Source organism: Panthera uncia (genome assembly GCF_023721935.1).
Source record: "Panthera uncia isolate 11264 chromosome A3 unlocalized genomic scaffold, Puncia_PCG_1.0 HiC_scaffold_12, whole genome shotgun sequence".
Taxonomy (NCBI): Eukaryota; Metazoa; Chordata; class Mammalia; order Carnivora; family Felidae; genus Panthera; species Panthera uncia.
Window position 1 is genome coordinate 25,570,932 of NW_026057579.1, and position 26,452 is coordinate 25,597,383.

Below are 26,452 nucleotides of genomic sequence, written 5' to 3' on the forward strand. Positions count from 1 at the left end.
TAGAGGGAATAATGAGGTACTTGTGAGGATTCCTTGAAGAAGAAAGAGAGGAGAGAATGGAAGAAGGAAGAGGGAGAGAGGAAGGGAGAGAAAGAGAACAAAACACCAGATAATACTCTGAGGACAAATCCAGAGAAGGAGCTTGACACCTTTTCCCACAATCTAAGTTGCTCTGTAGACTTCTGAACAACTTGGCTTGCACAGCCTGTGATGTCACATCTTTCCATATAACACACAACCCAGTAATGGTGGATGCAGTAATGGAACAACCCAGCTCTCGCCCTGTTTCACCCTCTGTAGTCCTCTGACAAACACCAAGGACAAGCAAGTGCCTGTGTAGTTCAGCTGCCACTTCAAGAAAATGTCCTTCTCTAGGTCTATCACTTAGTATTGTGATGGCCTTCTACGTATCCACTTGCAGAGGGAGCTTCTGAAAAGGCATTTTTCAAGATATCCCTCATCTGTGTTTCAAGACACAGAGCCTTGGATATTGAATGTACTCAATAAATACTTAATAAATATATGATCATTTAAAACAGTCCACGTGGAGAATTGTTGTGTGAGTACCCAAACAGAACTTGGAAACTCCTGCTATGAGACTGACTTTGACACTGAGGGGGCTCACTGTGGCATCCTTCCAACCCTTACTAATCCACTTGCTCACCCGAAGAAACAGTAGGACGCTGCTCACTCTCTTCCTATACTGTAGCCCATCATCTGCCAGTGACCATTCTACTCTACTCCTGGTTTGGTTTACAAGGCACTAAAGGAATATTATCAGGCATAGGGTCCTCATGATGGCCTATTCTATTATACCCAATACCACTTTGGATTTGGTGTGGGCAGGCCATTAAAAATTTCAGGAAGACTGAGTCAAAAGTGGGTTCCATCAGTTTTGAGGGAAGGTCTCTCAACTTCTACTAGGGATGGCTTCCTGACACTCACAGAAAATCTAAGGACTACCTACCATTCTTGTGGCCAGCTGCATTGTGCGGCAGCCAACATTCTGGACCAATTTCATTCACTGGCTGATGGGTGAGGAGACAGTCTTGGGATCCTCTGGCCACCATGCTTTAAGTGAGGAACTTCCCTGTGAATTTGGACCAAGCCCCCAGCCGCCCAACAGAACAAGACAGTGCCAAGAACTTAGCAAAGACAGACTGCCCAAAGTTCCTCAGCTTCTTAGAAAGCAAAACGGCCCATCTCCATCTATCACCATAAATGGCCTGCCTGAACTGCTGGTGTCTTCAGTCTGTGCCATAATATTTCATTCAACTACCCATTCGTTGCACACATCCTCAGAGCAAATAATGTTAATGTAAATAATTTGGGAAGCATTGTTCCATCTGTTGAAAATGTGCAGTAGTTGCTTCGCCCCTTGTCTAAACTGGGGCGGCTACTTTCAGGCAAGTTTGGGAGGTAAATGAACTGTCTGGATGCTTTTCTTGGCAGTCTCTCTTATTAGTGGGAGGTGGCAGTAACGAGAACATGAGAAAGACGGAAAGTGTTTACTTAAAGTCATGGCCAAATGGCGAGGGAGAGTTTAAGATAAATCATAAGCTGTCAATGATGACAACTGCAGACTGCTACTAGTTCACTCCTGTTTATGGGGCTTCAGATGCTACATTTAGAGAGTGAAGGAGTTTATTGGTAGAAGTTGCTGATTGTTTAGACGTCAATGTTTGAGGCAAGAGGTAGCAGCCACTTGGACTGCGAATGGTAAATGCATGAAGCTCTCACATGGTCATTCTGGGTGCATCTCTGCCCAGTGAATGGATGCCACTGACTCATATTCTCCTTCAAGACTCAGATAATGGATCACTACACTTTTGTCAATGACAAGCAATCATAGAGTATTATAGTGAAGGGGCAAAGGCATAATAGAGCTGGGTTCTTAGTGTTTCTGGATGCTTTTCTTGTCTAAGTTAACTTTGCTTGGGTGTTGATTTTTGAATTGCAGCTTACAGCTTGTGAACATGTTCATGCTTTGTTCGTGTGAACAAAAGACCAGAATCTTTTGAGGTTAGCCAGCATTCTCAACAGTTTTCCCCCCAAACTCCTCTCTGCTATACACCCATAAAACACAAAATGAATTCTTATGAAACTTCCATGTTTATCTTACTGAACTGCAATGTCTTCCTCTGTTCTAGAGTGAGTATACTCTTAGCAAGACCCTATACCAGTGGCAAGTTGCATAGAATGATTATGTTTTCAAAAGGCCTTACTCAAAATGCCTGTGAAGACCTGGAAACAGCTCTTCTGTGACTTGTACACCTTTTCTTTCTATGTGTCTCTCAAACATTTATGAAGTGCCAGTGAGGGGCCAGATACAATGGAAAGTGACAGTCCATACTGTCAGAGGTATGGGGTAATCAGAAGGACCACATTGTCAACAAACCACAGTGAAAAATGGCCAACGGCTTCTATCATGATAGAAACTTGTATAAATCATTGTGAAGGGGGAAAGCACGTAGAGTTCAAATCCCTGAGGAAGTTGGGGAAGATGGTACTTAATCCAGGTGTTGGAGGTTGGCTGGAGTTTTCCAGATTCATAAGTGAGGCTAGGTTACTCCAGACAGAGGAAAAGAGAATCAAAAATCTCACTTTGATTCAAGAATTGCTTAGAAGTCCTATATGGCTGGAACATGATTTACAGGGATAGTGGCTGAAGGTGAATAGGGGAATTAGTTGTAAATTTTATAAAGATGGGAATAATTTGTAAAAGGAAAAAGAAAGAACAACATGGAAAACAAAATAACTTTCCACTTCATTATTTCATTTGTGCTCTAACACTGCTTTTCTTTGAAGTTTTTGAATGAGAAAAATCACCCAGAGTTTCTAATAGTGGGAATTTTGTTGGGAGAAAAATTGATTTATTTTTCAGAATAAAATCAAACACCCCCAAAATTATCTGGGATGTTTAATCAACAGGGTTAAAATTCTGGATTTTGAAGTAGTAAAGGCAGAGTTTGAGAAGGAAAGAGAAAGTTTCAGACATGACCACTAGACTGGGAAATTAACTTAGGAAACCATTATGAGTGTAGTGGAAAGGGGGAGAAGGGCCTTCAGGCAGAGCCTTCTCCCCAACCCCTTCTTCCCCCTCACCCCATCTGTTATGGATTGAATCACATCCTTCCAAAGGATTTATTGCCCTAACTTCCAGTACCTATAGATGTGACTGTGTTTGTTAAGAATCTTTGCAGATGATCAAGATGAGGTCATTGGGGTGAGCCCTAATCCAATATGGCTGTATCCTAAAAAGGGAGAATTTGGAAGTAGCGTTATATACATGAGAAGAATGCCATGTGAACATGAAGGCAGAGACTATGGTGATGCCAAAGAGCACAAAAATTTCCAGCAACCACCAGAAGCTAGGAGAAAGGCATGGAACAGATTCTCCATATGGCCCTCAGAAGAAACCAGACATGCTGGTACCTTGATCTTGAATTTCTAGCCCCCAGAACTATGAGACAATACTTTTCTGTTGTTTAAGTCTTGTAGTTTGTACTACTTTATTACAGCAGCCCCAGAAAACAAATACAGCACCAGATTGTGGAAATGGCTTTGAAACAGCCAGGGGATAGGTGGGGACTCGGGAAGTAAGAGTAGGATGCCTGGCTGGTGCACCAGAGAATGAAGATAGGTGGGAAATATTCATGAAATCGTCCAGAGGAGTGGTGCTCCAGAAGGTTTTGAGCTTCACAAGATGATTGTCCAGACCAAGCCTATCTGTGTCAGGCTAGTACATGGTGATTTGGTATTTTTCAGATGAAAATGGATTTTATGATAATAAAACAAATGGTTTTAGATCAAAGAGTACTGTAGAATGCAAATAAGTGCTTTATCAGGAATCAAAATAAGTTCTTTCTTGAATGAAGACATATACATTTAATGGAGTCATCCAAGGAAATAATATGACATGTGCTTTAAAAAAGAAAAAAAAATGAGTATTCATTTTTCCCCCTAAAGCTTACTAGTTATCTCCAAAAACCTAGGACTTTCTTGTTATCTTAAGCAATTTTCCTTTTTATGCTTTGACCTGTTTTGCTGGCATGTTCTTAGTGTCTTTCCTGCTAGTAACCCCCTTGTGTGAGATCTTTGCTGTCCTGGCACTCTTGTCTTTGTACATGTCTACCCCGAAGTCCCCCTTTACTCTGGGCTTAGGGAGTCAATACTACTACTCTTTCTGATTCTCACAGCCCAATTGATAGCAGGCTAAGACTTTGACAGGACTTTATCGAAGGCCTGAGGGGAACCCCAAATAATGTCCACGTCCAAACCCAAACATGCCTGTGAAGCAGGCACCTCTGCACCTAAGACTCTACACCAGACTTCTCTCTGGCTCTGTATGGAAGCATGAGCATTCCCTCAGCCCTGTTTCCGGGTGACTGTAGGGATGTGGTTCTCCCCAAGGGGCAATCTTGCTTTCTACTCACAATTGTCTGACCCCAATGGATAGACGTTGCAGTAAGAATCTTGACCACAGGGCTACCTGGGTGGCTCAGTCAGTTAAGTGTCCGACTTTGGCTCAGGTCATGATCTCACAGTTCATGAGTTTGAGCCCCATGTCAGGCCCTGTGCTGACAGGTCAGAGCCTGGAGCCTACTTCAGATTCTGTGTCTCCCTCTCTCTCTGCCCCTCCCACCTCTCAAAAATAAATATTAAAAAAATAAAAGAATCTTGACCATATATTAGACATGGTTCAGTCATTCAGAAAGTATCTATTGTATGCTTACAACAATGAATAGGATAGGCAAACTTTCTGCTCTTGTGGAGCTTATGTTCTGGTGGGGGAAGGAAAACCAGAGGAAATAAAGGAAAATGTTAGGGAATATGATAAATGCTGTGTAAAAGTATGGGACTCTAACACCTGACAGAAAGGGAGAAGGTGAATAGTGTCTTCTGAATTAACAAGATAATGATATTATACAGTAGAATAACACATTATAAGAAATGTACCAGTGGGGATGTAAAGGAGGGAGACTTTCTCTCCATTGCCTTATTTCATGGATTGTGAAGCTCTGATCCTATAGACTCATCCCTGCTGGCCTTTCTAAGTCTCTCATGAGATTTTGTGCTCCATTAACTTTTTTGTGATCCAGTTCAGTCCTCTCAAAGTATAAGAGAACTAAAAAGAGTAAGATGACCATCCATAGATGTCATCTCAATATGAAATGTTTCTCCATGGAGATTTGTTGAAAATCAGTATAAACTCATGTGTGACATACTGGACATCAACTTGGACAGGTTATTAAAAAACACATTTGTTGGGGCACCTGGGTGGCTCAGTTGGTTGAGCGTCCGACTTCGGCTCAGGTCATGATCTCGTGGTCTGTGGGTTCGAGCCCTGCATCAGGCTCTGTGCTGACAGCTCAGAGCCTGAAGCCTGTTTCAGATTCTGTGTCTCCCTCTCTCTCTGCCCCTCTCCCACTCGTGCTCTGTCTCTTTCTCTCTCTCTCAAAAATAAATAAACATCAAAAAAATTTTTTAAACCAGATTTGTTGTTAACTATATATCCTTGGACAATGCTATTCAAACCCACTGTGTATAATTTTCTTAAATGTAAAATGGGGTTAATAATACTTGTTGCATTATTGTGAGAAATGCATAATGCATGGAAAATGCATGAAACAGTCCCTGACAATATTGGATGTTGGCAAAAAACTGGTTATCACATGATACAAGGATTCAATCATATATTGCTCTGGGGATTGGTTTATTGAATGAATGAATGAATGAATGATCCAAATCTACGCTTAAACAGAATTATAAGAGAAAAATAGGTGATAATGCAGCAACAAAGCTCTAGGCCAAATTAAATGCCAGGGGACAGTAATGGTCTTCACCTCCAACTGGTCTCAAATAAGGGAGCTGTTCCATCAGGGGACATATGTGGTTCCAGCTGCACATCTGTAAATTTGCAGATGATGCTATGGTGAGAACATGTTCTAATGCACATACTTATGTGGAACTAAGGTGCAAGAGCAGATGGCCAAGAAAGGTCCTCAAATGATGCTATGAATCCAAGAAAATCTATGATACAGCTTGATATAATCCTGAGGCCCAAAAGGATCTGGAGTGGTGGGATCTAACATGTAATTGTGTTCATTTAAAGAGAATATCTGTCATTAAAAAAAGACTGGGGATTGGGTCCCATATACAATGAATAGTGAGTAAATATACATGAAATGAATGATAATGGTGTTCTTGGAGGACCCATTACAGAGTCTTTAGGAACCAGCTTTATTGGGTAGTCCAGCTTGGATTTTTTTTAGCTTTATAGACTGCAATATCCCACAAAAACATCAAAACCTGGTGGCTTGGAAATAATCAATAGTGACCTCTAGTTGTTTCTTGAATTCCTTCTCACATAGTCCCAACATCTGTGTCATATCTGAATCTATTTATTTTGATTGATTTACCTCTTGGCATTATATCATTTTTTCCTTACCTTTTCAAATACTTTGTAAGTTTTTGTTTAAAGCTAAACATTTTGTGTAGGACAGAGACTGAGATAAATCATTTGTTATGCAGGGGGATGAATGTACATTCCTTTCTGCTATGTTTTTAATGTGGGGGTTTGAGTTGATCTAGTCAAGGGTACTGCTGGGTCTTTGGTCATATTATCGCTGTGGTTTCTCTTTGTGCATCACGGGCTTCCAGTTCCTTTAGTTATGCTTTATCTCTCAGCACCCCTGCCTCAGCTGTGCTTCTGAGCCCTGAAAGGATTTCTGCACCTGACCCAGAAACTGAAGTTTTCTTCCTGTTTCTTTTGACCAAATGCAATGGATTTTCACCAGTGCCTTCCTTCCCCCACAGATTAAGGATTGCATCCCTTTGTGAAGGAGAAGAGAGAAAGGTCCAGACCTACACCACAAAAACACTTTCTCAAGACATTGGTCAATCATTTATGCTAGTTCCCAGTGGGGTCTGTGGCGAAGAAGGTGCAAACCCCTCGTATCTCTCTAGGTCTAAGGAGGTCCAAACTCTCTTGCCTGCTTACACCTGGCAGCCATCAATTTTTGTGACTATACTAGTTGACATTTCCTGCATTTGCCCCAGGTAGGCCATGATTCCTGTCCCATCTTTTCCTGCAACTTTGGTTCTCTGATGCAGTCAAGAAAAGTGAACTTGTAGTTTGGCTTTTGTTGTTGTTGTAGGGGTGGGAATAATAATCCTTCTGGTTCTTTACATCCCAAGCAGAAACCAGGTGTCTACATGTTTCTTAATAGTAATAACCATGATATCCATAGAGTGGGTACTGTGTCAATAAGGATGTACATATATGCACTTATACATATATTTGAATATTTAGATGGTGAAATTATGCAAAAGCTGGAAAGCACATTTATATAAATTTATGCATAAATTAGGAAACCCTCATTTTTCTGGAACTTTTTAATGAGGCCAGTCATACCTCCCTTATGGGAAGTAAGTATATCATATACATAATGCAGAATATATGTACATATTCCTACGATTGTTTGCACTAAGTGGTTGTTTCAACTCATGTACCTAGCTACCTGGGGTGAGTAAGCATATAAATACGGTGATTATGACTACTTATAAGAAAGAATGTTTTCTTTGGAAGGACGTATAAGAACTTGTGTGTGAAGAAGCTTCTGTTCTTGACAGTATCAAGATGCCTTAGAGAATGCTGCAAAGGGCGTGGTGAGCAGTGCCTGCTTTGTGTCATTTGTGTACACGAAATATAACTCAGGACTGACTTTGACTATTTCCATTAAGGCCAAATTGTAATGACTAATAAGAAAAAAAATCAAATGATTTCCAAAACCTGTTCTAATTAATAATGCAATTCTGGTGTAATAAACTCAGATGAAAAAAATGACAAATAGCATATAGGCTCTGGATACAGATAATTCAAGATCACATTTAACAGCTGTGAGATCTTGGTCAAAATGACCTTTCTGAGGCACATTTTCCTAATAGACGCAGTGAGGACTGGGATATCTGGCGCAGTAGGTAATTGTGATGCTTGCGGGAATTCCTACATAAGTCTCCCTGCAGAGTGAAGAGACTCACAGTGGCAGTATTGACCCCGAGCTACAACCCAAAATCAACGATGACCTTTCTTTCCTGACCAATCTCTGACTTGTGGGGGAGTTGGCAAGCGGAGTCTTCACGCTCTTGTCCCATTTCTCACTTCTTTCTCGGAGAATAAAGTCCTAAACTAACGGTGCCAGATGCCGGCTGCCATTCGGGCCGCGTTCCCCAGCAGGCAGTTCATTGTATGCTACGATCTTCTTTCTCCTGCAGTCACATGGCCAGATCAGCGAGGGCGGCCGACATCACTGAGCTCTTTTCCTTTTCTTACTCTCAGGGTTGTTGTTGGAACCTGCAATCCCTCCATGTCTGTCACTTAGGGATTAGGTCCAGAATACCTATCTGCCTGTGAAAGGGCGGGCCTACGCCGGCCGACTCCATCTTGTTCTGTGTTCTCCACCTTGAGTGACTATGTCCCCGACATGACCCCTTTTCCGGGAAAATCACAGAAACCTCAGACTGCGCCTCCTCCCCTTGAGTAACCTCCCGCTCACCCGTTCAAACTTTCTGATCAAAACACGCCCAGCGACCTGCGTAACAGGACTCCGACCCTTCCCCAACCAATCGGCTGAGGCCACGACCCTTCCCCAGCCAATCGGCTGAGGCCACAGCCATTACCTCACCAACTGCCCCTAGACCCCTATAAAACCTTTGTGCTTTTGAAACTCGCTCTCTCTTCCTGGTATCTCACCGCTGCGTCGGTGCAGGTAGGGGATTGAGCTCGAGCTAGCTCGAATAAAGGCTCTTTGCTTTTGCATCGGACTCGGCTCCCTAGTGGTCTTTGGGGATCACGAATTCTGGGCATAACATTTGGGGGCTCGGCCCAGGATCCCCAAGACCCCTGAGGGACCCCCGACCCGGAGAGCCTGACTGGCCACGGTTAGTGTCTGTCTGTTTGTTCTGTCTTTTCTGTGTGAGCTCACTTCTGGAGTTCTGGTAGTGCCCAACGCGGTCTAAGTGGACGCACTGGAGGACCACGGGCCGGGAGTTTCGGAAGACGTTCCGATTCTCCCTTCTGGAGGGACGTGGAATCCCCTCAAAGGTCTGAGACGAGGCGGGTCGCTCCCGCTGGTTGGCGTGAGGCCGTCGTCTTTGGAGGGACGTGGAATCCCCTCATCGGTTTTGGAGGGACGTGGAATCCCCTCATCGGTTTTGGAGGGACGTGGAATCCCCTCAAATGTCTAAGCTAGCTTTCAGTTTTGCTTCCATGGAGTTGGAAGATTTTCTAGGGGCCCTCTGTTTGTCTGTTTTTGTGTTTCTCTGTTTTGTTCTGTGGACTTATTGGACGGACGTTATGGGACAGACTCAGACTACTCCTCTAAGTATTATGATTGATCACTTTAAGGATGTGAGGGGAAGAGCTAACAACCTCAGTGTGGAAGTCCGAAAGGGTCGGTGGCAGTTTTTTTTGTTCTAGCGAGTGGCCAACTTTCAATGTCGGATGGCCACCAGAGGGGACCTTCGACCTCCCTACCATCCACCGAGTCAGGAGTATCATCTCTCAGCCTAAGACGGGCCATCTTGCTCAGCTCCCTTACATTATCACTTGGCAGGACCTTGTGGAAGACCCACCCTCTTGGCTTAAGCTCTTCCTAGCCCCGCTCCCTCCGGAGTCAAAACCCATTCTTGCTTTGCAGGGGACAAAGAAGAAGAAAAGTCTTATCCAGCCTTCAGCACCCCTCTACCCTGTCTTACAGGGGGGTACTGAAGAAGAATTAATTTTTCCTCCCTCGTATAAACCCTCTAGGATGCTGGAAGAACACCATCCTCCCCCTCCGGGGGAGGCAGACGCTGTTCCGAGAGTGGGAGGCGGAAACGCTCCAGTGGGAAGCCCGCCCTTCACCAGACAAAGGGCTCAGAGGGAGCAATCCGCCTCCGCCGCCGACTCCACTATTCTGCCCCTGCGAGCCACCGGACCCCCAGACGCGGAGGGGAATCAGCCCCATCACTATTGGCCTTTCGCCACTAGTGACCTCTACAATTGGAAAGCTCAGAATCCTAAGTTTTCCGAGAAACCGGCAGGGCTTATTGATTTATTAGACTCTGTTCTTTTTACCCATCAGCCCACGTGGGACGATTGCCAGCAGCTTTTGCAGGTCCTGTTCACGACTGAAGAAAGAGAAAGAATCGTCAACGAGGCCCGAAAACTAGTTCCGGGCACAGATGGGAGTCCCACCACCAACCAGGCTCAGATAGATGCCTCCTTCCCCTTAACTCGGCCCCAGTGGGATTTCAACATGGCAGAAGGTAAGGAGAGGCTCCGGGTCTACCGCCAGACTCTAATGGGGGGTCTCCGAATGGCTGCTAGAAAGCCAACCAATTTGGCCAAGGTAGGAAATGTACAACAGGGAAAAGATGAATCTCCGGCTGCCTTTTTAGAACGGATCATGGAGGCATTCCGTACCTATACCCCCATGGATCCAGAGGCTCCGGAAAGCAAGGCAGCTGTTATCATGGCCTTTGTAAACCAATCGGCCATAGACATTAGGAGAAAATTACAGAAAATAGATAGACTAGGAGAAAAAAGTCTGCAGGACTTACTGGTGGTAGCCGAAAAGGTATATAATAACCGGGAGCTTCCTGAGGACAAGCAGGCTCGCGCCATGGCGGCTGCCAGCAGTAAGCAGACTCGAGACCTGGCCAGAATACTACTAGCTACCACTGCTGACTCCCCTGAGGAACGAGACCGCCGTCTCTGGCAGCTGGCAGACGACGCAAGAAAAGGTAAAAGAACCACCAAGGGGGGAAGCAGAGGCTGCAGAAGGATCAGTGCGCATACTGCAAGGAGATAGGGCATTGGGCCCGAGATTGTCTGAAAAGGGCCGGCGGGAAAGGAAGCAAGACTGACCGAGTAAAAGTCCTAGAGCTAGATGAACTAAGTGATTAGGGGAGTCGGGGTTCGGACCCTCTCCCCGAACCCAGGGTAACTCTTAAAGTGGAGGGGACCCCTGTTGACTTCCTTGTCGACACCGGAGCACAACATTCGGTCCTCCGCACCCCACAAGGAAAACTAGCCAGCAAGAAGTCCTGGGTACAAGGGGCAACTGGTATGAGCCAGTATTCATGGACTACCCGAAGAACAGTAGATTTGGGAACGGGCCGGGTATCCCACTCCTTTATGGTAATACCAGAATGCCCCTACCCGCTGTTAGGACGGGACTTACTGACCAAGATTGGAGCTCAGATAACTTTCAGACAAGGGGGGCCTCAGGTCACCGATGGCAAGGGCCACCCCATCCAGGTACTGACCATGAAACTGGAGGATGAATACCTCCTCCACCAGGAGGCGCTCCCGAGAGAGGATAATATAGACAGATGGCTACAAGAATTCCCCTCGGTTTGGGCAGAGACTGGTGGGGGGATGGGACTAGCCGCTCATAGGACCCCAGTCCTGGTAGAGCTCAAGCCAGGAGAGAGTCCGGTAAGGATCAAACAATACCCCATGTCACAGGAGGCCCGGAAGGGGATCCAGCCACACATCCAGAGACTACGAAGCCTAGGGGTACTAGTTCCTTGCCAGTCTGCCTGGAACACCCCCTTACTGCCGGTCAAAAAGCCTCACACAAATGACTACCGACCGGTACAAGACCTCCGGGAAGTAAATAAGAGGGTCGCGGACATACACCCAACTGTTCCCAACCCATATACTCTCTTGAGCTCCTTGGCGCCCTCCAGGGTCTGGTATACTGTACTAGATTTAAAGGACGCCTTCTTCAGTCTGCCGCTGGCACCCCAGAGCCAACCCCTGTTCGCCTTCGAGTGGCATGATCCGGAGGAGGGCTACAGTGGGCAACTCACCTGGACACGGCTACCTCAGGGATTCAAAAATTCACCCACCATCTTCGACGAGGCACTACACGAGGACCTGGGTGAGTACAGAAGGGAGCACCCTGGCCTCACCCTCCTACAGTACGTAGATGACATCCTGATTGCTGCCGACACGGCCAAAGACTGTGAGCGAGGGACCCAGGACCTGCTGGCTACCCTGGGGGCTTTAGGGTACCGGGCATCCGCGAAGAAGGCTCAGATATGCAGGGAGAGGGTAAGTTACCTGGGATATATCCTGGAGGGCAGACAGCGGCGGTTATCAGATGCCAGAAAAGAAACTGTCCTAAAGATCCCTACTCCCACCTCCCGAAGAGAAGTGAGGGAATTCCTAGGATCAGCCGGCTACTGCCGCCTCTGGGTTCCAGGTTTTGCTGAGATCGCCAGGCCCCTATATGAAGCTACCAAAGAGGGGAAAACATTTAAATGGACTGAAAAAGAAGAAATTGCCTTTAATCGGTTAAAAAAGGCCCTCCTAAGTGCCCCAGCCCTGGGCCTACCAGACATTACGAAACCCTTCCACCTCTTCGTAGACGAACATAAGGGAATAGCAAAAGGGGTTCTAATTCAAGCCTTAGGCCCCTGGAACTGCCCAGTGGCTTACCTGTCTAAGAAACTAGACCCAGTGGCTGCCGGCTGGCCGCCACGCCTAAGAATTATTGCGGCGACAGCACTCCTAGTCAAGGATGCAGACAAACTGACCCTAGGACAGGAGATCTGGATCACGACCCCACACGCCATTGAAGGGGTCCTGAAACAGCCTCCTGATAGATGGATGAGCAACACACATGTGACTCATTACCAGAGCCTCCTACTCAACCCTCCACGGGTGCGGTTCCACCCCAGTGCAGCCCTCAATCCTGCAACCCTGCTGCCCGACCCTGACCTAGGTGCTCCACTACATGACTGTGCGGGAATCCTGGAACAAGTACATGGATTCCGGACGGACCTGACCGACCGGCCCCTCCCCGATGCCGAGGCTACTTGGTTCACTGATGGCAGCAGCTTTGTGCGAGACGGACACAGGTATGCGGGTGCAGCGGTGGTCACCGAAACGGACACCGTATGGGCGGAGGCTCTACCCTCCGGAACGTCAGCCCAGCGAGCGGAGCTCATAGCCCTCACCAAGGCGCTGATGCTGGGAGCTGGAAAACGGCTTAACATCTACACAGACAGCGTTATGCATTTGCCACAGCTCATATTCATGGGGCAATTTATCAGGAGAGGGGGTTACTGACGGCAGAAGGACGGACTATAAAAAATAAGCAGGAGATACTTAACCTGCTTACGGCCTTATGGCTTCCTGCCAAGCTAGCCATTATCCACTGCCAAGGGCACCAAAAAGCTGATAACCCAGTAGCTAGAGGTAATCGAAAGGCTGACCAGGCAGCCAAGGCAGTAGCCCTTACTCCAGTCCCCACCATGACCATACAACTACCAGACCCGGGAGACCCAGTTTTACCAGACCAGCCCAAATACTCCCAGGAGGAGTTACAGCGGATCAAGAAACTCCCCATGGCCCAGGAGATAAAGGGATGGTGGTATACACCTAACAAGGAGCTCGTGCTGCCAGACCGGCTCGGAGTCTCAATATTAGAGCACATGCATCGGTCTACTCACATGGGGGCCCGAAAATTAAAAGACTTAATCCGACATGCCAGAATCAAGATTCACCAACAGGACACCAAAATAGAGCAAGTTGTATCTGCCTGCAAGACCTGCCAACTCACCAATGCGAAAGCCACATCAAATAAAAAAGGAACCAGGCTCAGAGGCACCAGACCGGGAGCCCAATGGGAAGTCGACTTCACTGAAGTCAAACCAGGAAAGTATGGTTATAAATATCTTTTAGTATTTACAGACACCTTCTCTGGCTGGGTGGAGGCATACCCAACCAAGCATGAAACGGCTCAGACGGTGGCTAAGAAGCTACTAGAAGACATCTTACCCAGGTATGGTTTTCCTGCCATGGTAGGATCAAACAATGGACCAGCTTTTATCTCTCAGGTAACACAGGCAGTAGCCAAGGCGGTGGGGGCAAACTGGAAATTACATTGTGCTTATAGGCCCCAGAGCTCAGGACAGGTAGAAAGAATGAATAGAACCCTAAAAGAGACCCTTACCAAATTAACAATGGAGACTGGCGGGGACTGGGTGACTCTCCTACCGTACGCCCTTTACCGGGTTAGAAACACTCCTTACACTCTGGGTTTTACTCCCTACGAGATCATGTTTGGCAGGCCACCCCCTGTTATTCCCAGCCTTCGAGCTGAACTTCTTGCAGAGTTTAAAGATCAAGAACTTTTTCTTTCCTTGAGAGGGCTCCAGAGGGCGCACGAGGATATTTGGCCGCGCCTCCGTGCCATCTACGAGGCTGGCCCGACCCCGACACCTCATCAGTACAAGCCGGGAGACTGGGTCTATGTCAAGAGGCACCACCGAGAGACTCTCGAGCCGCACTGGAAGGGACCCTACATTGTAGTGCTGACAACCCCCACCGCTCTCAAAGTAGACGGCATCGCGACCTGGGTCCATCACACCCACGTTCGGCCAGCGGACCCCTCCTCGATCCGGAAGGACTTCGTCACGCGATGGGCCATCAGTCGGGACCAACACAACCCGCTCAAGCTCAAGCTCAAGCTCAAGCTACAGCACATTCGACCCACCTAATATTGGTAACTCTGTTAACTCTGCTTGTCATTGCTCATGCTACCGGGAGTCCCCACACCCCCCAAAACATCACCTGGCAGATCATAGATACCAGCTCAGGGACAATACTTAATTAGACCTCCCAGAGCCACCCCAGGGACACATGCTTCCCAGAACTTAGCGTAAACCTCCAAACTCTGTTCCCCTTGTCACCATAAATGCAGCCGGTCCCATGATTGGGTCCGTAAGTTACATGACAAGGGGGGAATGAAAGGGCGGGCCTACGCCGGCCGACTCCATCTTGTTCTGTGTTCTCCACCTTGAGTGACTATGTCCCCGACATGACCCCTTTTCCGGGAAAATCACAGAAACCTCAGACTGCGCCTCCTCCCCTTGAGTAACCTCCCGCTCACCCGTTCAAACTTTCTGATCAAAACACGCCCAGCGACCTGCGTAACAGGACTCCGACCCTTCCCCAGCCAATCGGCTGAGGCCACAGCCATTACCTCACCAACTGCCCCTAGACCCCTATAAAACCTTTGTGCTTTTGAAACTCGCTCTCTCTCCCTGGTATCTCACCGCTGCGTCGGTGCAGGTAGGGGACTGAGCTCGAGCTAGCTCGAATAAAGGCTCTTTGCTTTTGCATCGGACTCGGCTCCCTAGTGGTCTTTGGGGATCACGAATTCTGGGCATAACACCTGATAATGAGAAATTATTTTTTATGATAGAGCTGTTTTTTTATGCTGGAGTACTTTTGCTTGTTGTTTTGTTTAATAAAGGATTCTGTTTCTGAAATTTCTCCAGGTTAATTTTATTTCTTTTTCCATGCAGTACTTTCCTCATTTATTACTTCTGTTCCCTCTTCCATGTGAGCAGCCCAAGGATGTGAAGATTCCAAGATAAGATACTCAATTTAGAGTTTGGGGATCTGGACCAGGATCTGAGAGTATGCCATGTGTCCTAGACACTTTACCAGAAAGTTCTACGTTTGTTTATTTGGCATTGGCCAGGCTAATAATAAAGTGTACTTTAATTTCCCGTTTGCTGTACTCCCCTTTTTAAAAATAATTCCTTTGGGGACTTTATGGGAATGAGCAATGAGATTGGGGCAGGATTCCAATGTTCCCGGTCCCCCTATTCCCAGGAAAACATGTAACATTACAAAAATTTTACACCTCTTTCTAAAACATCACTTGCCCTTTGAGGACAGAGCCATCTTCATGTTTTCTAGATTTGAAGGAGATACATAATTCTTTTCTGAATCTTTTCTTCATTGAAAGTTGAATATTAAGAAGACAAAGATACAGTTAGGAAGTTCTCATTTGGTATGAGATTCAGGGGCTAAGAAGTCCAAACTGCCAAGAGTGGCACTAAGATCAGGCTTTCTGGGTGTCGACATGGTCAGGAAGGTGTCTCATGTGGCCCATTTTGGAGTGGCAAAAGCAGGGTTTCTGGTTCCACCTGCTCGAATTCATGCAGAAGAGTCACTTCCACCATACAGAAGAGGGAATAGAAATTCCCAGGAAAGGAGGGAATATGAGTAAATTGCTAATCTTTGTTCAGAGTCCCATGGTAAACATGTCTCCTCTTGTTTAGGCAGGTGGCACTGATCTGAACCCTTCTGTGACACAGAGAACATTTATCTTTAGTGGTGTTTCTCACTAGATGGTGAAGGCCTGCTTTGTCTCTGTGCCACACATACTAGCCTACTCAGTGGCTCAGAGAGGCAGTCAATGATCTGGAGCTTCTGAGATTAAAACGTCAATTTTCTCCAAATTCTAAAGAATCTTTTCTAATTCTATACAATTAGCCAAGATGAGTCAAACAAGGGTGTGGATTTTCTGACCACTGTTTTATCTGGACTGTTTGTCTTTTCCCCCTACTTTTTTGATAGCTTGATCAGTTTTATGAATCTTAGAATTTTCTTAGAAGCTGAAAGTAAAAATATGGCAAAGGTTTAAGACCAATCCATTTTAAATCTTAGTAGTTTATCAGGGGAAGGAAAAACAGTCAGAGTAGACTTTAATGAAATGTGAGACTAATAAAGTTCTTCATTTAATTCTTCCTTCTCCCTGGAGGGCACAGGTAGAAAATAACTACTTTTCATAACAGACTTATAAAGCTGATTTTTCTCCTGACAATTATAAGAGAAAGGACCACATCTTAATCCTTGATATATCTCTGGTGTCTCTCTGATGGGAATTAACAAACACTTTTTGAAAGAATACATGGATGGAATGATTGACTGGTGGACTGGCTTTGATTTCTCAATCCTTGGTGAATTCTTTAAAATATATTTGGGGGGTGCCTGGGTGGCTCAGTCGGTTAAGTGTCCCAGTTCAGTTCAGGTCATGATCTCGTGGTTCATGAGTTCAAGCCCCACGTTGGACTCTGCACTGACAGCTCAGAGCCTGGAGCCTGCTTCAGATTCTGTGACTCCCATTCTCTCTGCCCCTCTCCTGCTCATGCTCTGTCTCTCAAAAAATAAATAAATGTTAAAAAAATTAAAAATATATATTTTGATTGCAGCACATAGAGAAGGGCTACCTACTTACTACAGGTGTGTCCATGGCCCCCTCTTATTTTATCTTAATGTTTTCTCTTTTACCCTCCACCCCTCCATTTCTAGTTGCATGAACCTGTCAGCTACCTTATTTTAAATAACTGCATTAGTTAGGGTATCTCCGCCTATTGTTACAAAAAACCTGGAATTTCAGTGGCTTAACATATTTATTTTTTTCATTATAATTTCATTTGAAGATAGATCACTGTGTAATTTAGATACGTATGCTTTATTTTGTAACAAGCAGAGGGACGATCTCTTCCACCCATAGGTGTTTAGAGGATGTTTCAAACTTCTGGTAGTTCTTCATAAAAGTAAAGTTCTTTACAAATTGCCACTCTGGTTTATGATTTCTACTTTATTTTTTTTTAATATTTATTTATTTTTGAGAGAAAGAGAGACAGAGTGTGAGCAGGGGAGGAATAGAGACTGAGACACAGAATCGGAAGCAGGCTCCAGGCTCCGAGCTGTAAGCACAGAGCCTGAAGCAGGGCTCGAACTCACAAACCATGAGAACATGACCAAAGCTGAAGTCAGACACTTAACCAACTGAGCCACCCAGGCACCCATATGATTTCCTCTTTTAAATTTTTTTTTTAACGTTTATTTATTTTTGGGACAGAGAGAGACAGAGCATGAACGGGGGAGGGGCAGAGAGAGAGGGAGACACAGAATCGGAAGCAGGCTCCAGGCTCTGAGCCATCAGCCCAGAGCCCGACGCGGGGCTCGAACTCACAAACCGCGAGATCGTGACCTGAGCCGAAGTCGGACGCTCAACCGACTGAGCCACCCGGGCGCCCCATGATTTCTCTTTTAACTACCACTGTTTGAGAGCCCTTCCTTTCTCCATGCAGCTGCTTCTGTAATAATCTTACCATTTTCGTTTCCTTTCCTACCATGGGTCCTTCCACTGCCACAGATTCCTTTGACCTCAAATTTAGCTCTTCCTCTCCCCAAGCTCCACTGCTGCTTTCACCAGCACAGATTTCACATACTCTCCCACCTAGGAAATCTTGGCAGGGCCACCGTAATGTAGAAAGCACAGGAGAATGGGTTCAGCTCCCATAGGCTGAAGTTCTGAATTTGGCTATAGGGATGGTGCTCTAAAATGGAACTGGATTCCTTTAACATGTTTACAAGAGTTTGATGAAGAGCCTTTTGGGGGATTTAACCATTTAGAACAATGAAATTACAAATTGAATTTATCCTTCTAAACAAATGGTTTCATCTAAATATTAGAATCAAAGTCATTCTTAAGTATGTATTCTAGGTATTCTAAAGAAAACACTATGCAAATTAAAGACAATAGCAAAAGATGAAATGAAAGCAAGGAATAAATACTTGAAAAAAATTAACTTCACTAATAACCAAAGAAATGTAAATTAAAGCCAAAACATTTTGCATTAAAAAAATAGAATTAATTCTATTTTCCCGTAAAAGAAATCAGGGGTCCTTGGATAAATGGCCAATTCCAGAATGAGAACAGGATAACTGCGAGAGCAGAGTAATTGGAATGTGGGGTTTGTGTGTCTGTGTGTGGGGAGTGGGGAGCCAGGATATGAGAAAGGGCTAATAAAATGATGAAGATATGTCCAAAGAACTTAGAAACAAGGGCTCCCAGTAGTCAAATCATGGACAATTTCAGTATCAAAATGAATAATAAGTTTAGTGGATTATAACACACTGAATATAAAAAGAATCCATATATCCATTCTATTAAAAATATATATGAACAAATGACTGACTACATACATACATACATGAAAAATAGCAAGAAAAAGCAAAAGCTTTTTGTTAAAGTAAAATGGCAAATAATAAATGCAGAAGGGATTCTGGAGTTAGAAAAATTAGTATTTTGCAACAATCATAGTAACAACTATTTCGGACACATCTCAAAACGGATGCTAAAACCCATGGGCGAGAGTTTGTTGAGGTCCAGGATATTTACACAGTCTCAAGTAACTTCCCATAGATTACTTATTAATTACAAAAGAGAAAGCTACCTTTACAGTGGGGAAACATGGTAGAATCATTTTAACCTAGTGATTAAAGTGAACATCACTAAAAATAGGACAAACTGACATCATGATGTGTATACACTGAGAGCAGAACATCACTTCTGTGGCATACTTGCCCAAAATGCATAACCTGAGTCTAATTATGAGGAAACTCAGAAAAACCCAGATGGAAGCACATTTTATAAAACAATCTGCCTGTACTCTTCAAATGTGTCAAAGTCATGAAAACTAAAGGCTGAGAAACTGTTCTGAATTAAAGGAATTAAAAAGACATGGCAAGAAAACACAATACATCATCCTGGCTTGGTTTCTAGATCAGAAAACAAAATCGTACGAAGGACAACATTAGGACAACTTAAATATAGGGCTGTGTGTTGGATGATAATATTTATCAATGTTAAAGGTGCTTAATTTGAACGTACAACAATATAAAAAAGTGTTTTTCTTAGAAGACAAAAATTGAAATATTTAGGGGTAAAAATGTCTATAACTTATTCTCAAATGGTTCAGCAAATAATAATAATAATAATAATAGGGATAATAAATAGTTTGAGGTCATTAATGCACACGTAACAAAATATTAATAATTGGTGAATATAGACAAAGAGCATACAGGAGTTCATTGTACTGTTCTTGTATGTTGTCTGTAGATTTGAATTTTGTAAGAATAAAAATTCTAAAAAATTAGAATAACTAATGTTCATGAAAGTCTAATGAATTAGTTACTTTAATATATCCCTGAAGGAAATGTAAATTGGCACAAGCTATCTGTAAAAAAATGTCAACAAATACCAAGGGCCTTAAAATATCCATACTCTTAGGTTTTGGGGAATTGACCCTAAAAGTTAATTACAAAATACAGAGGAAAAAAAAGTTTGTTGAAAGATATTGTTAGATTATTTAAAATACAAAAGCTCTAGAAAATCAAGGTAGTTAGTTAAATTGTGGTATGTTTGTTAATAAAATATCAGATGATCATCAAAAATATGTTAGAGTTTCTATTCATGTTGGAAAATACTTGTGTTATATTATGTGTTCAAAAAGCTATACAAAATTATATATAATTATGATCCAAATTATATAAACTAAACTTTTCATAATAAAAAATGATATTGACCAAAACATGAATAATAGTTATCCATGACTGGATTATGAACTGCTATTATCATTTTCTTTGTATTTTCCAATGTCTTCTACTTTGTTTTATTTTCTACAACAGGAGAGAGGAGCTCTGAGCTCAAGCCCAAGGGGCCCCCAAGTAGCACATGATTATTGGCAAGGCCCTTCCTGTCCCCTTGGCTTCCTCATCTTTGCTGTGAGGGGCTTTGGAAGGTGCATTTCTCTTATATTCCCTCCTGAAGAGAAAACAGAACGTACAACTTGAGAGCTTGTGGGGTTAGAGGCTTAAGTAGGCACCGAATAGAAAAGATCCACGAAGTCTTGGTCTATCTGCAAAATGCACATGAATTTTTTTCTCATTGTATTTTATAAGATAGGCGTTGGTTTTAATATGACAATAAAACCGTTGGGCAGAGCCTAGAAGTAGACCATTATAAGAAACAAAGTTCTCAAGAGATTTCCAAGTTTTCCCGAGAGTCTTTAAACCCAAGGGATAACAAAGCCAAGTGGTCCACAAATAAAAAAATAAAAAAAAATAAAAAAAAGGAGGGCTGGTAATTGCATTATTTCCTACCTTGGGCAACTTCATTTCAAACTGAAATAAAAGAACAAGTGAAGGGTGTTCACTTTCAGCAGAAAAAAAAAATTGTTTAGGAGAAGCAATCCCGTGGGTTAGTTTTTTTTTTTTTTTTTTTTAATTTTTTTTTTTTAACGTTTATTTATTTTTGAGACAGAGAGAGACAGAGCATGAACGGGGGAGGGGCAGAGAGAGGGAGACACAGAATCCGAAACAGGCTCCGGGCTCTGAGCTGTCAGCACAGAGCCCGACGCGGGGCTCGAACTCACGGACCGCGAGATCATGACCTGGGCCGAAGTCGGCCGCCCAACCGACTGAGCCACCCAGGTGCCCCCCGTGGGTTAGTTTTTAAGAGGAAGTATAACAACCTATTTGGATCTTCAGCAGATGTTTTTTAAAAAATCCTACTGTGAGCCTCAGATGAAAAGAAGTTTCATGAGTATCCAGAGTGCACGGGAGCTGATGGACTGGTAGAAAAACAAAGACCAGAGGAGTGCCTTTAATTGTGTGCTGCAAGATTTACTGGGGCCCGACAGGGGTCAGACTTGAGGTCCTCCCTGTTCACAATCTATAAAAGATGATATAGACAGGTTAATTCTGCTGACAACACAGAGCTGAGGGAGGCATAGCCATTCAATAACAACAACAAAAAAAATCAGCCAAATTCAGAAGTGTTTGGGGCTATTCCCCTGCCCTGAAAGTTCTCGGAAATCAGCTGATGTTAGTTCAACACTCACGTTTGGGAGAGAGTGTGTGACCTGCAGAGTAAGTGTAGAAGACCCATCAAAAGTTGTTTTTGGCACAAGAAGGAAGATTACATTAGTGTAACTTGAGTTGAGGATTGTTTTGGACAATGCCAAGATCTGGGACTCAATTCTAGATAAGGCAAGTTTCCCAGCCTCCTATTTCAGTTGTGTCATAAAGAAAGTACAGCAATCTGGGACCGTGCATATACATTTTTAGTGGGATGGAACACTTCATCTTGATTTTGCCTTTGGTAGGCTGGCCATGGAGCAGGACCTGCTTAGACTAGTCACTGGCACTCTGGCATAAGGTGGGTTCTTTACCACAAACAACCCCAGAAATCATGATTTTTGGTGATTCCGGTGTTATTTTTCCTTGCAAGTCAATGGAGGCTAAGCAGAAATGCTATCTTCTCCTGAAGAAGTAATGGAATACATCCCATTTATTTGCTATTAAGTACTGAATTTGTCTCCCCAGTACAGAAGATGTAGGCATTTCTTACAGGAGGAAAGGCCATTGACACCCATATTTTTTTTCTGTTCTTCTCACTGCTTATTCTTCTTTCCAAACAAAATATTTTGCTTGGGGTTAACTACGGTGTTTGTTTCCATTCTGATATCTGGATACACCACTTGAATTTGAAAGATCTCATTCTCTACTAAATATATTGTTGCACTGTTTGAACAACGCTAGAAGAGTGGGCTTCCAAAGGTGATATTTCGGTGGGGGTTAGGGCACTTTCAGAGAGGAAGAGTTCCAGGGTCTGGCTGATGGTCTTTGGAATGAATTGTATAGGTGGGGAGGTGACTCTAAGGCCATTCGAATTAGCAAGGTTTTAGGATTGTGATTGGTGAAGTCAGCACTACATTTTAGGATTTAAGGTGGAGAGTAAGACACTGTGTCAGGTTATAAGAGGTGTTAAATATGAAGAAATGACCAACATAGAGGCTGACATATGACAGCCATGAAGGTGAAGAGAGCTCATTAGTGGCATCAGGCTCAAGGAGGAGGGTATTCTCAAGGAGAGTAGGAAAGGAGTGGCCAAGAAGCCTTGTGGGTCTTTACAAATTTATTCTATACCCCCTAAAACTAGTATCTAGGGATCACATGGACACAAGTAGCCGCCACCGGAAGCCTTCAGGGTTTTTGAGACCACTGGTAGGAGAAGAACTTTCTGAGGAGTTTGAGGACTTAGAAGCGCTGTTTATCACAGAGCGGTCCTTTCTGGGAACATGATAGGAAGCATTGGGAACTGCTTAATGAAAGGCTGAGGCTAAAGGACTAGGGCGAAGGTCACATTTTGTGTAGATAATTATTCAGAACAGACTGCAGCTCTGGGTGGTCCTAGAAAGCACCAGGAATTAGAGAAACAGAAACACTCCAGTTGGAGGGAAGTGATGGGCTTAGAGAAATTTAGCAAACCTTTTAGGTAGGTAATACTCTCGGTTCCCTACAAAGCTCAGAAGTGGAATTTCTTTTTCAGGTGAAGAGCTTGGTTCCTAAATGTATCCTCATTTAGATCATCAAATCCTTGTGTGGATTTGTCTTGCCATCTGAACCTTGCTTTCTCTTCTAAGCCAAGTTGAGGTTCACTCCAGTGACTTGAACACAAGTCTTAGATAATTTAGGGAATGGACACCATTTTGTGAGAGTGTTCTTCCTTTTCAAGCCATTCGGAGTTCTGACAACATGCTAGGGATGACGGCAAGGAAATTGTAGCACTTGGAAGGCCTCAGAAGAAGGAGAAGGTGCTGACTCCAAGAGTAAAGGGCTGAATGATTGTCAGGCGGGGGGCCAAAGAAAAGGGGAACAATTCTGCCAATTCTCCACTCCCCCTCCACGCGCTCCAACTTCCCATCTGCCGCCAAGACACATTTTATTTTTCTGACATGAAATATGTATATAATTCTAGCCTGATTTTTTAAAGCACAAGAGGGTTGATTCTGTTTATGCCTCCCTCCAACTCCCACCCAGTACAAACATTGGCCTCCAGCCTGGTAGTGACGACAGCATCTAACAAAACAGAATCCTAGAGCCAGGAAGTAGATGGCTAAGTAAATATACCCCAAAACACTGACATTTTAGACCAAGTAGGTGCGGTGGCGGAGGACTTGGATGAGGAGTCACAGGAAAGATAACCGCATGAGAACATAGCAGCAGACATTTATGACTGACTTTGTTCGGAGGCTAATGTGATTTGTCCTGTCCCAGCATTGGGACTTCAGGTATCATCTTCTGCATCTAGATCTTGGTGGTTGAAGCAGGGAATGGGTAGCCTCACTGAAATTGGATCTATTTCAGGAGGTTTCATAGATGTACCCAGATTCATCGTTTAGCATCTTCATGAACATATATGATTCTGGTAAGAAAGTGGAACTTAATGCCAATAAAAGTAATTGGGCAGTTGAAACTATGTGAGTCCGTGAATTAACACACTAACGTTATGGAGGGCTAAGTCACATCCATTTGATGACGGAAACTACCATGCTCTGCACCTTGCAGTTCTTATCTCGTTTCATTTAATCCCCATGTGGCTACATGTCAGCTATGGGAAAAACATTAAAAAAATCACTCCCACTGCAATAGGCAGGGATTCATGTCATCAAAAAAATTTTTTTTTGTTTTGAGAGAGAGAGAGAGAGCGAGCAGGGGAGGGGCAGATGGAGAGGGAGAGACTGAATCCCAAGTAGATTCCACACCCAGCACAGAGGCCAATGCGTGGCTCAGTCTCACGACTGGAAGATCGTGACCTGAGCCCAAATCAAGAGTCCTATGCTTAAATGAGTGAGCCATCGAGGCACCCCAGCATCAAAAATATTGTATTATTTTTCATTTATTAAGTTTCCTGAAAAATTATTAAATTTCATCCTTTGTTTCAATAATTCTATGAGCAGAGTGGTTCCATTTCTAATGCTGTGTTCATTCCTAGTACCTTGCTCATGATATGTGCATTCTTATTATGTGTTTTTGAATGAATACATCACTGATAGATTGCTCACTCTCCCAATAGCTTGATTCTGAGAAACATAAAAGAAAAATGTGTAAATTCAGCTTAGTTTCTAATAATCATTCTATAGTTTCAAAGAGCTGTAGAGAGGATGCTTTCCCAAAACCAAAGCAAGACCTTCTTCTTCTATATGGCTGCCTCTCTGTGTTGCTCCTTTAGTCTCAGGTGCCAAAGTGCAAAAAGGAGGGTTGTTATTCTTGTTGCTGTGATCAGTAGCTTCATAGTAGGACATGACACCTGCTCCCCAGTGGCCCAGTCTAGACCTTGACTAGGAAGGTATTTGACTTTTCTGGAGCTATTGAGGCTGAGTGAAGTGTACAGATTATATTGGGGTGTGAGCCAAGCTGATGCTGATTTCTTAACTTTAAGATCATTGGACTTTACTATTTGATTGTTTATTCTAAAATTAGAGAATATTAAAATAAAATTAAATTGGAAAAAAATCCTTGAAGGGTTTTTTCCTGGATCCTTCTTTCTCTTCCTCCCTGCCCCCCCGCTCCCTCAACCTATAACTCTGTTAATGTCCCTGCCTGTCCTAGAATGGAGACCTCAAGTATCTGCCACTAGCACTTTGATTGCCCAAGGTAAATTCAAAATCTGAAAAGAATCTTTCCATAGATTATAGCTCAAATCAGTGCTAGTCATGCTAAGACTCAATATCGAAGGACATGCATATGGAAATGCCTTTAACTCAAGTTCTTTTTAGTTACAAAATGTTATTCTTAATAAAATTGGCTGGATGAATTTTGAGCATTTTTAATTCTTGTTTTTTGTCACCATGCCTACAGGATATAGAGCGCCTCACTGGACTGCTCCATGGCTAATCTACTACTCAGTTCTTGGCTTTTCTTCTATGTTTAGACATCTGAGCTCATCACCACACTCCTCATTCTCCAATTATTATTGGGCTCTTTCCCATGCCCCGGCCTCCAAGCTGGACAGCTATCCGGCAGGATTCTCACTGCATTAAGATGGTATCTCAAGGGCAACAGGGCCCTTCTGAGCCAGAGTGAAAGGAGTATCTTCTATTCTTCTCAGCCAACACGGGAGATTCTGGAGAAGTGTAGCTGATATGAGACGATTCTTTATTGGGCTGGATGGTCTAATACCATCTCCAATTTTTCGTGATGTTTTCTTTTGAGATGGATTTTTCCCACATAACAACATATGTAACATTGCAGTTTTCATATCCCATACTCCAAAAGGGTCCATTCACACACACTGCCGTGAGAATGGCACTCCCTTGGTGTTTTGAGTGCACAGCTCAATAGCCGTCCTGTGGTATGTATATTCTTAGACTCGTTGTTTATTAGCACTAAAGGGGAGAGTATAGATAGTCTACTCCTACTCTCACCTCTCACAGATGAAGAACTGAGGCCCAACAATGGAAGCTCTTATGTATTTTCATACAACCAGCTATTTGTTGAGTGGATGTATGAGTTCATGTATAGACCCCAAATCTCACCATAATCCCTATTTCATGCTAATAGCACTTGATGGGGGGTCAATATTTTTTGAACATATAAAGTTATTTAAAGATTTTTTTGATGAAATTTAAGACCTACATTGACCAACACACCCTCATTATTTAAAAGCCACTGATAGTTGAACTAAAATAAAAATTTCATTCCAAAATTCCTTGCATGAAAAAATAAATGCCATTCTTATGGAGGAGTAGTGATAGCATGGCACATAGAAGTAAAAGCTTATACAAATTACTAAAAGAAGACCCACAGTGATTTATTAAAATATACTCAACCTAGGAAAAAGCAGAGGGCTGAGATCCTTAGAACTGGCTATTCTTGAGGTTCACAGTTTGGTCCAGACATGTTTATTCCCTTCTTTGGTCCTTGACTTACCAAGTTGTGAAATAGGTTAAACTAGAT

General features: G+C 43.7%; 1 protein-coding gene across 1 annotated transcript; it reads left to right on the forward strand.

The window, feature by feature from the left end:
- The first annotated feature begins 5,890 nt into the window (after window positions 1-5,890).
- LOC125937359 (uncharacterized) lies at window positions 5,891-14,674 on the forward strand. The gene is given in 4 exon segments (XM_049652012.1): window positions 5,891-5,935; window positions 7,636-7,754; window positions 10,954-13,061; window positions 13,064-14,674. Coding segments are annotated over 4 exon segments (3,768 nt in total). The 3' UTR covers window positions 14,560-14,674.
- Window positions 14,675-26,452: the final 11,778 nt, after the last annotated feature.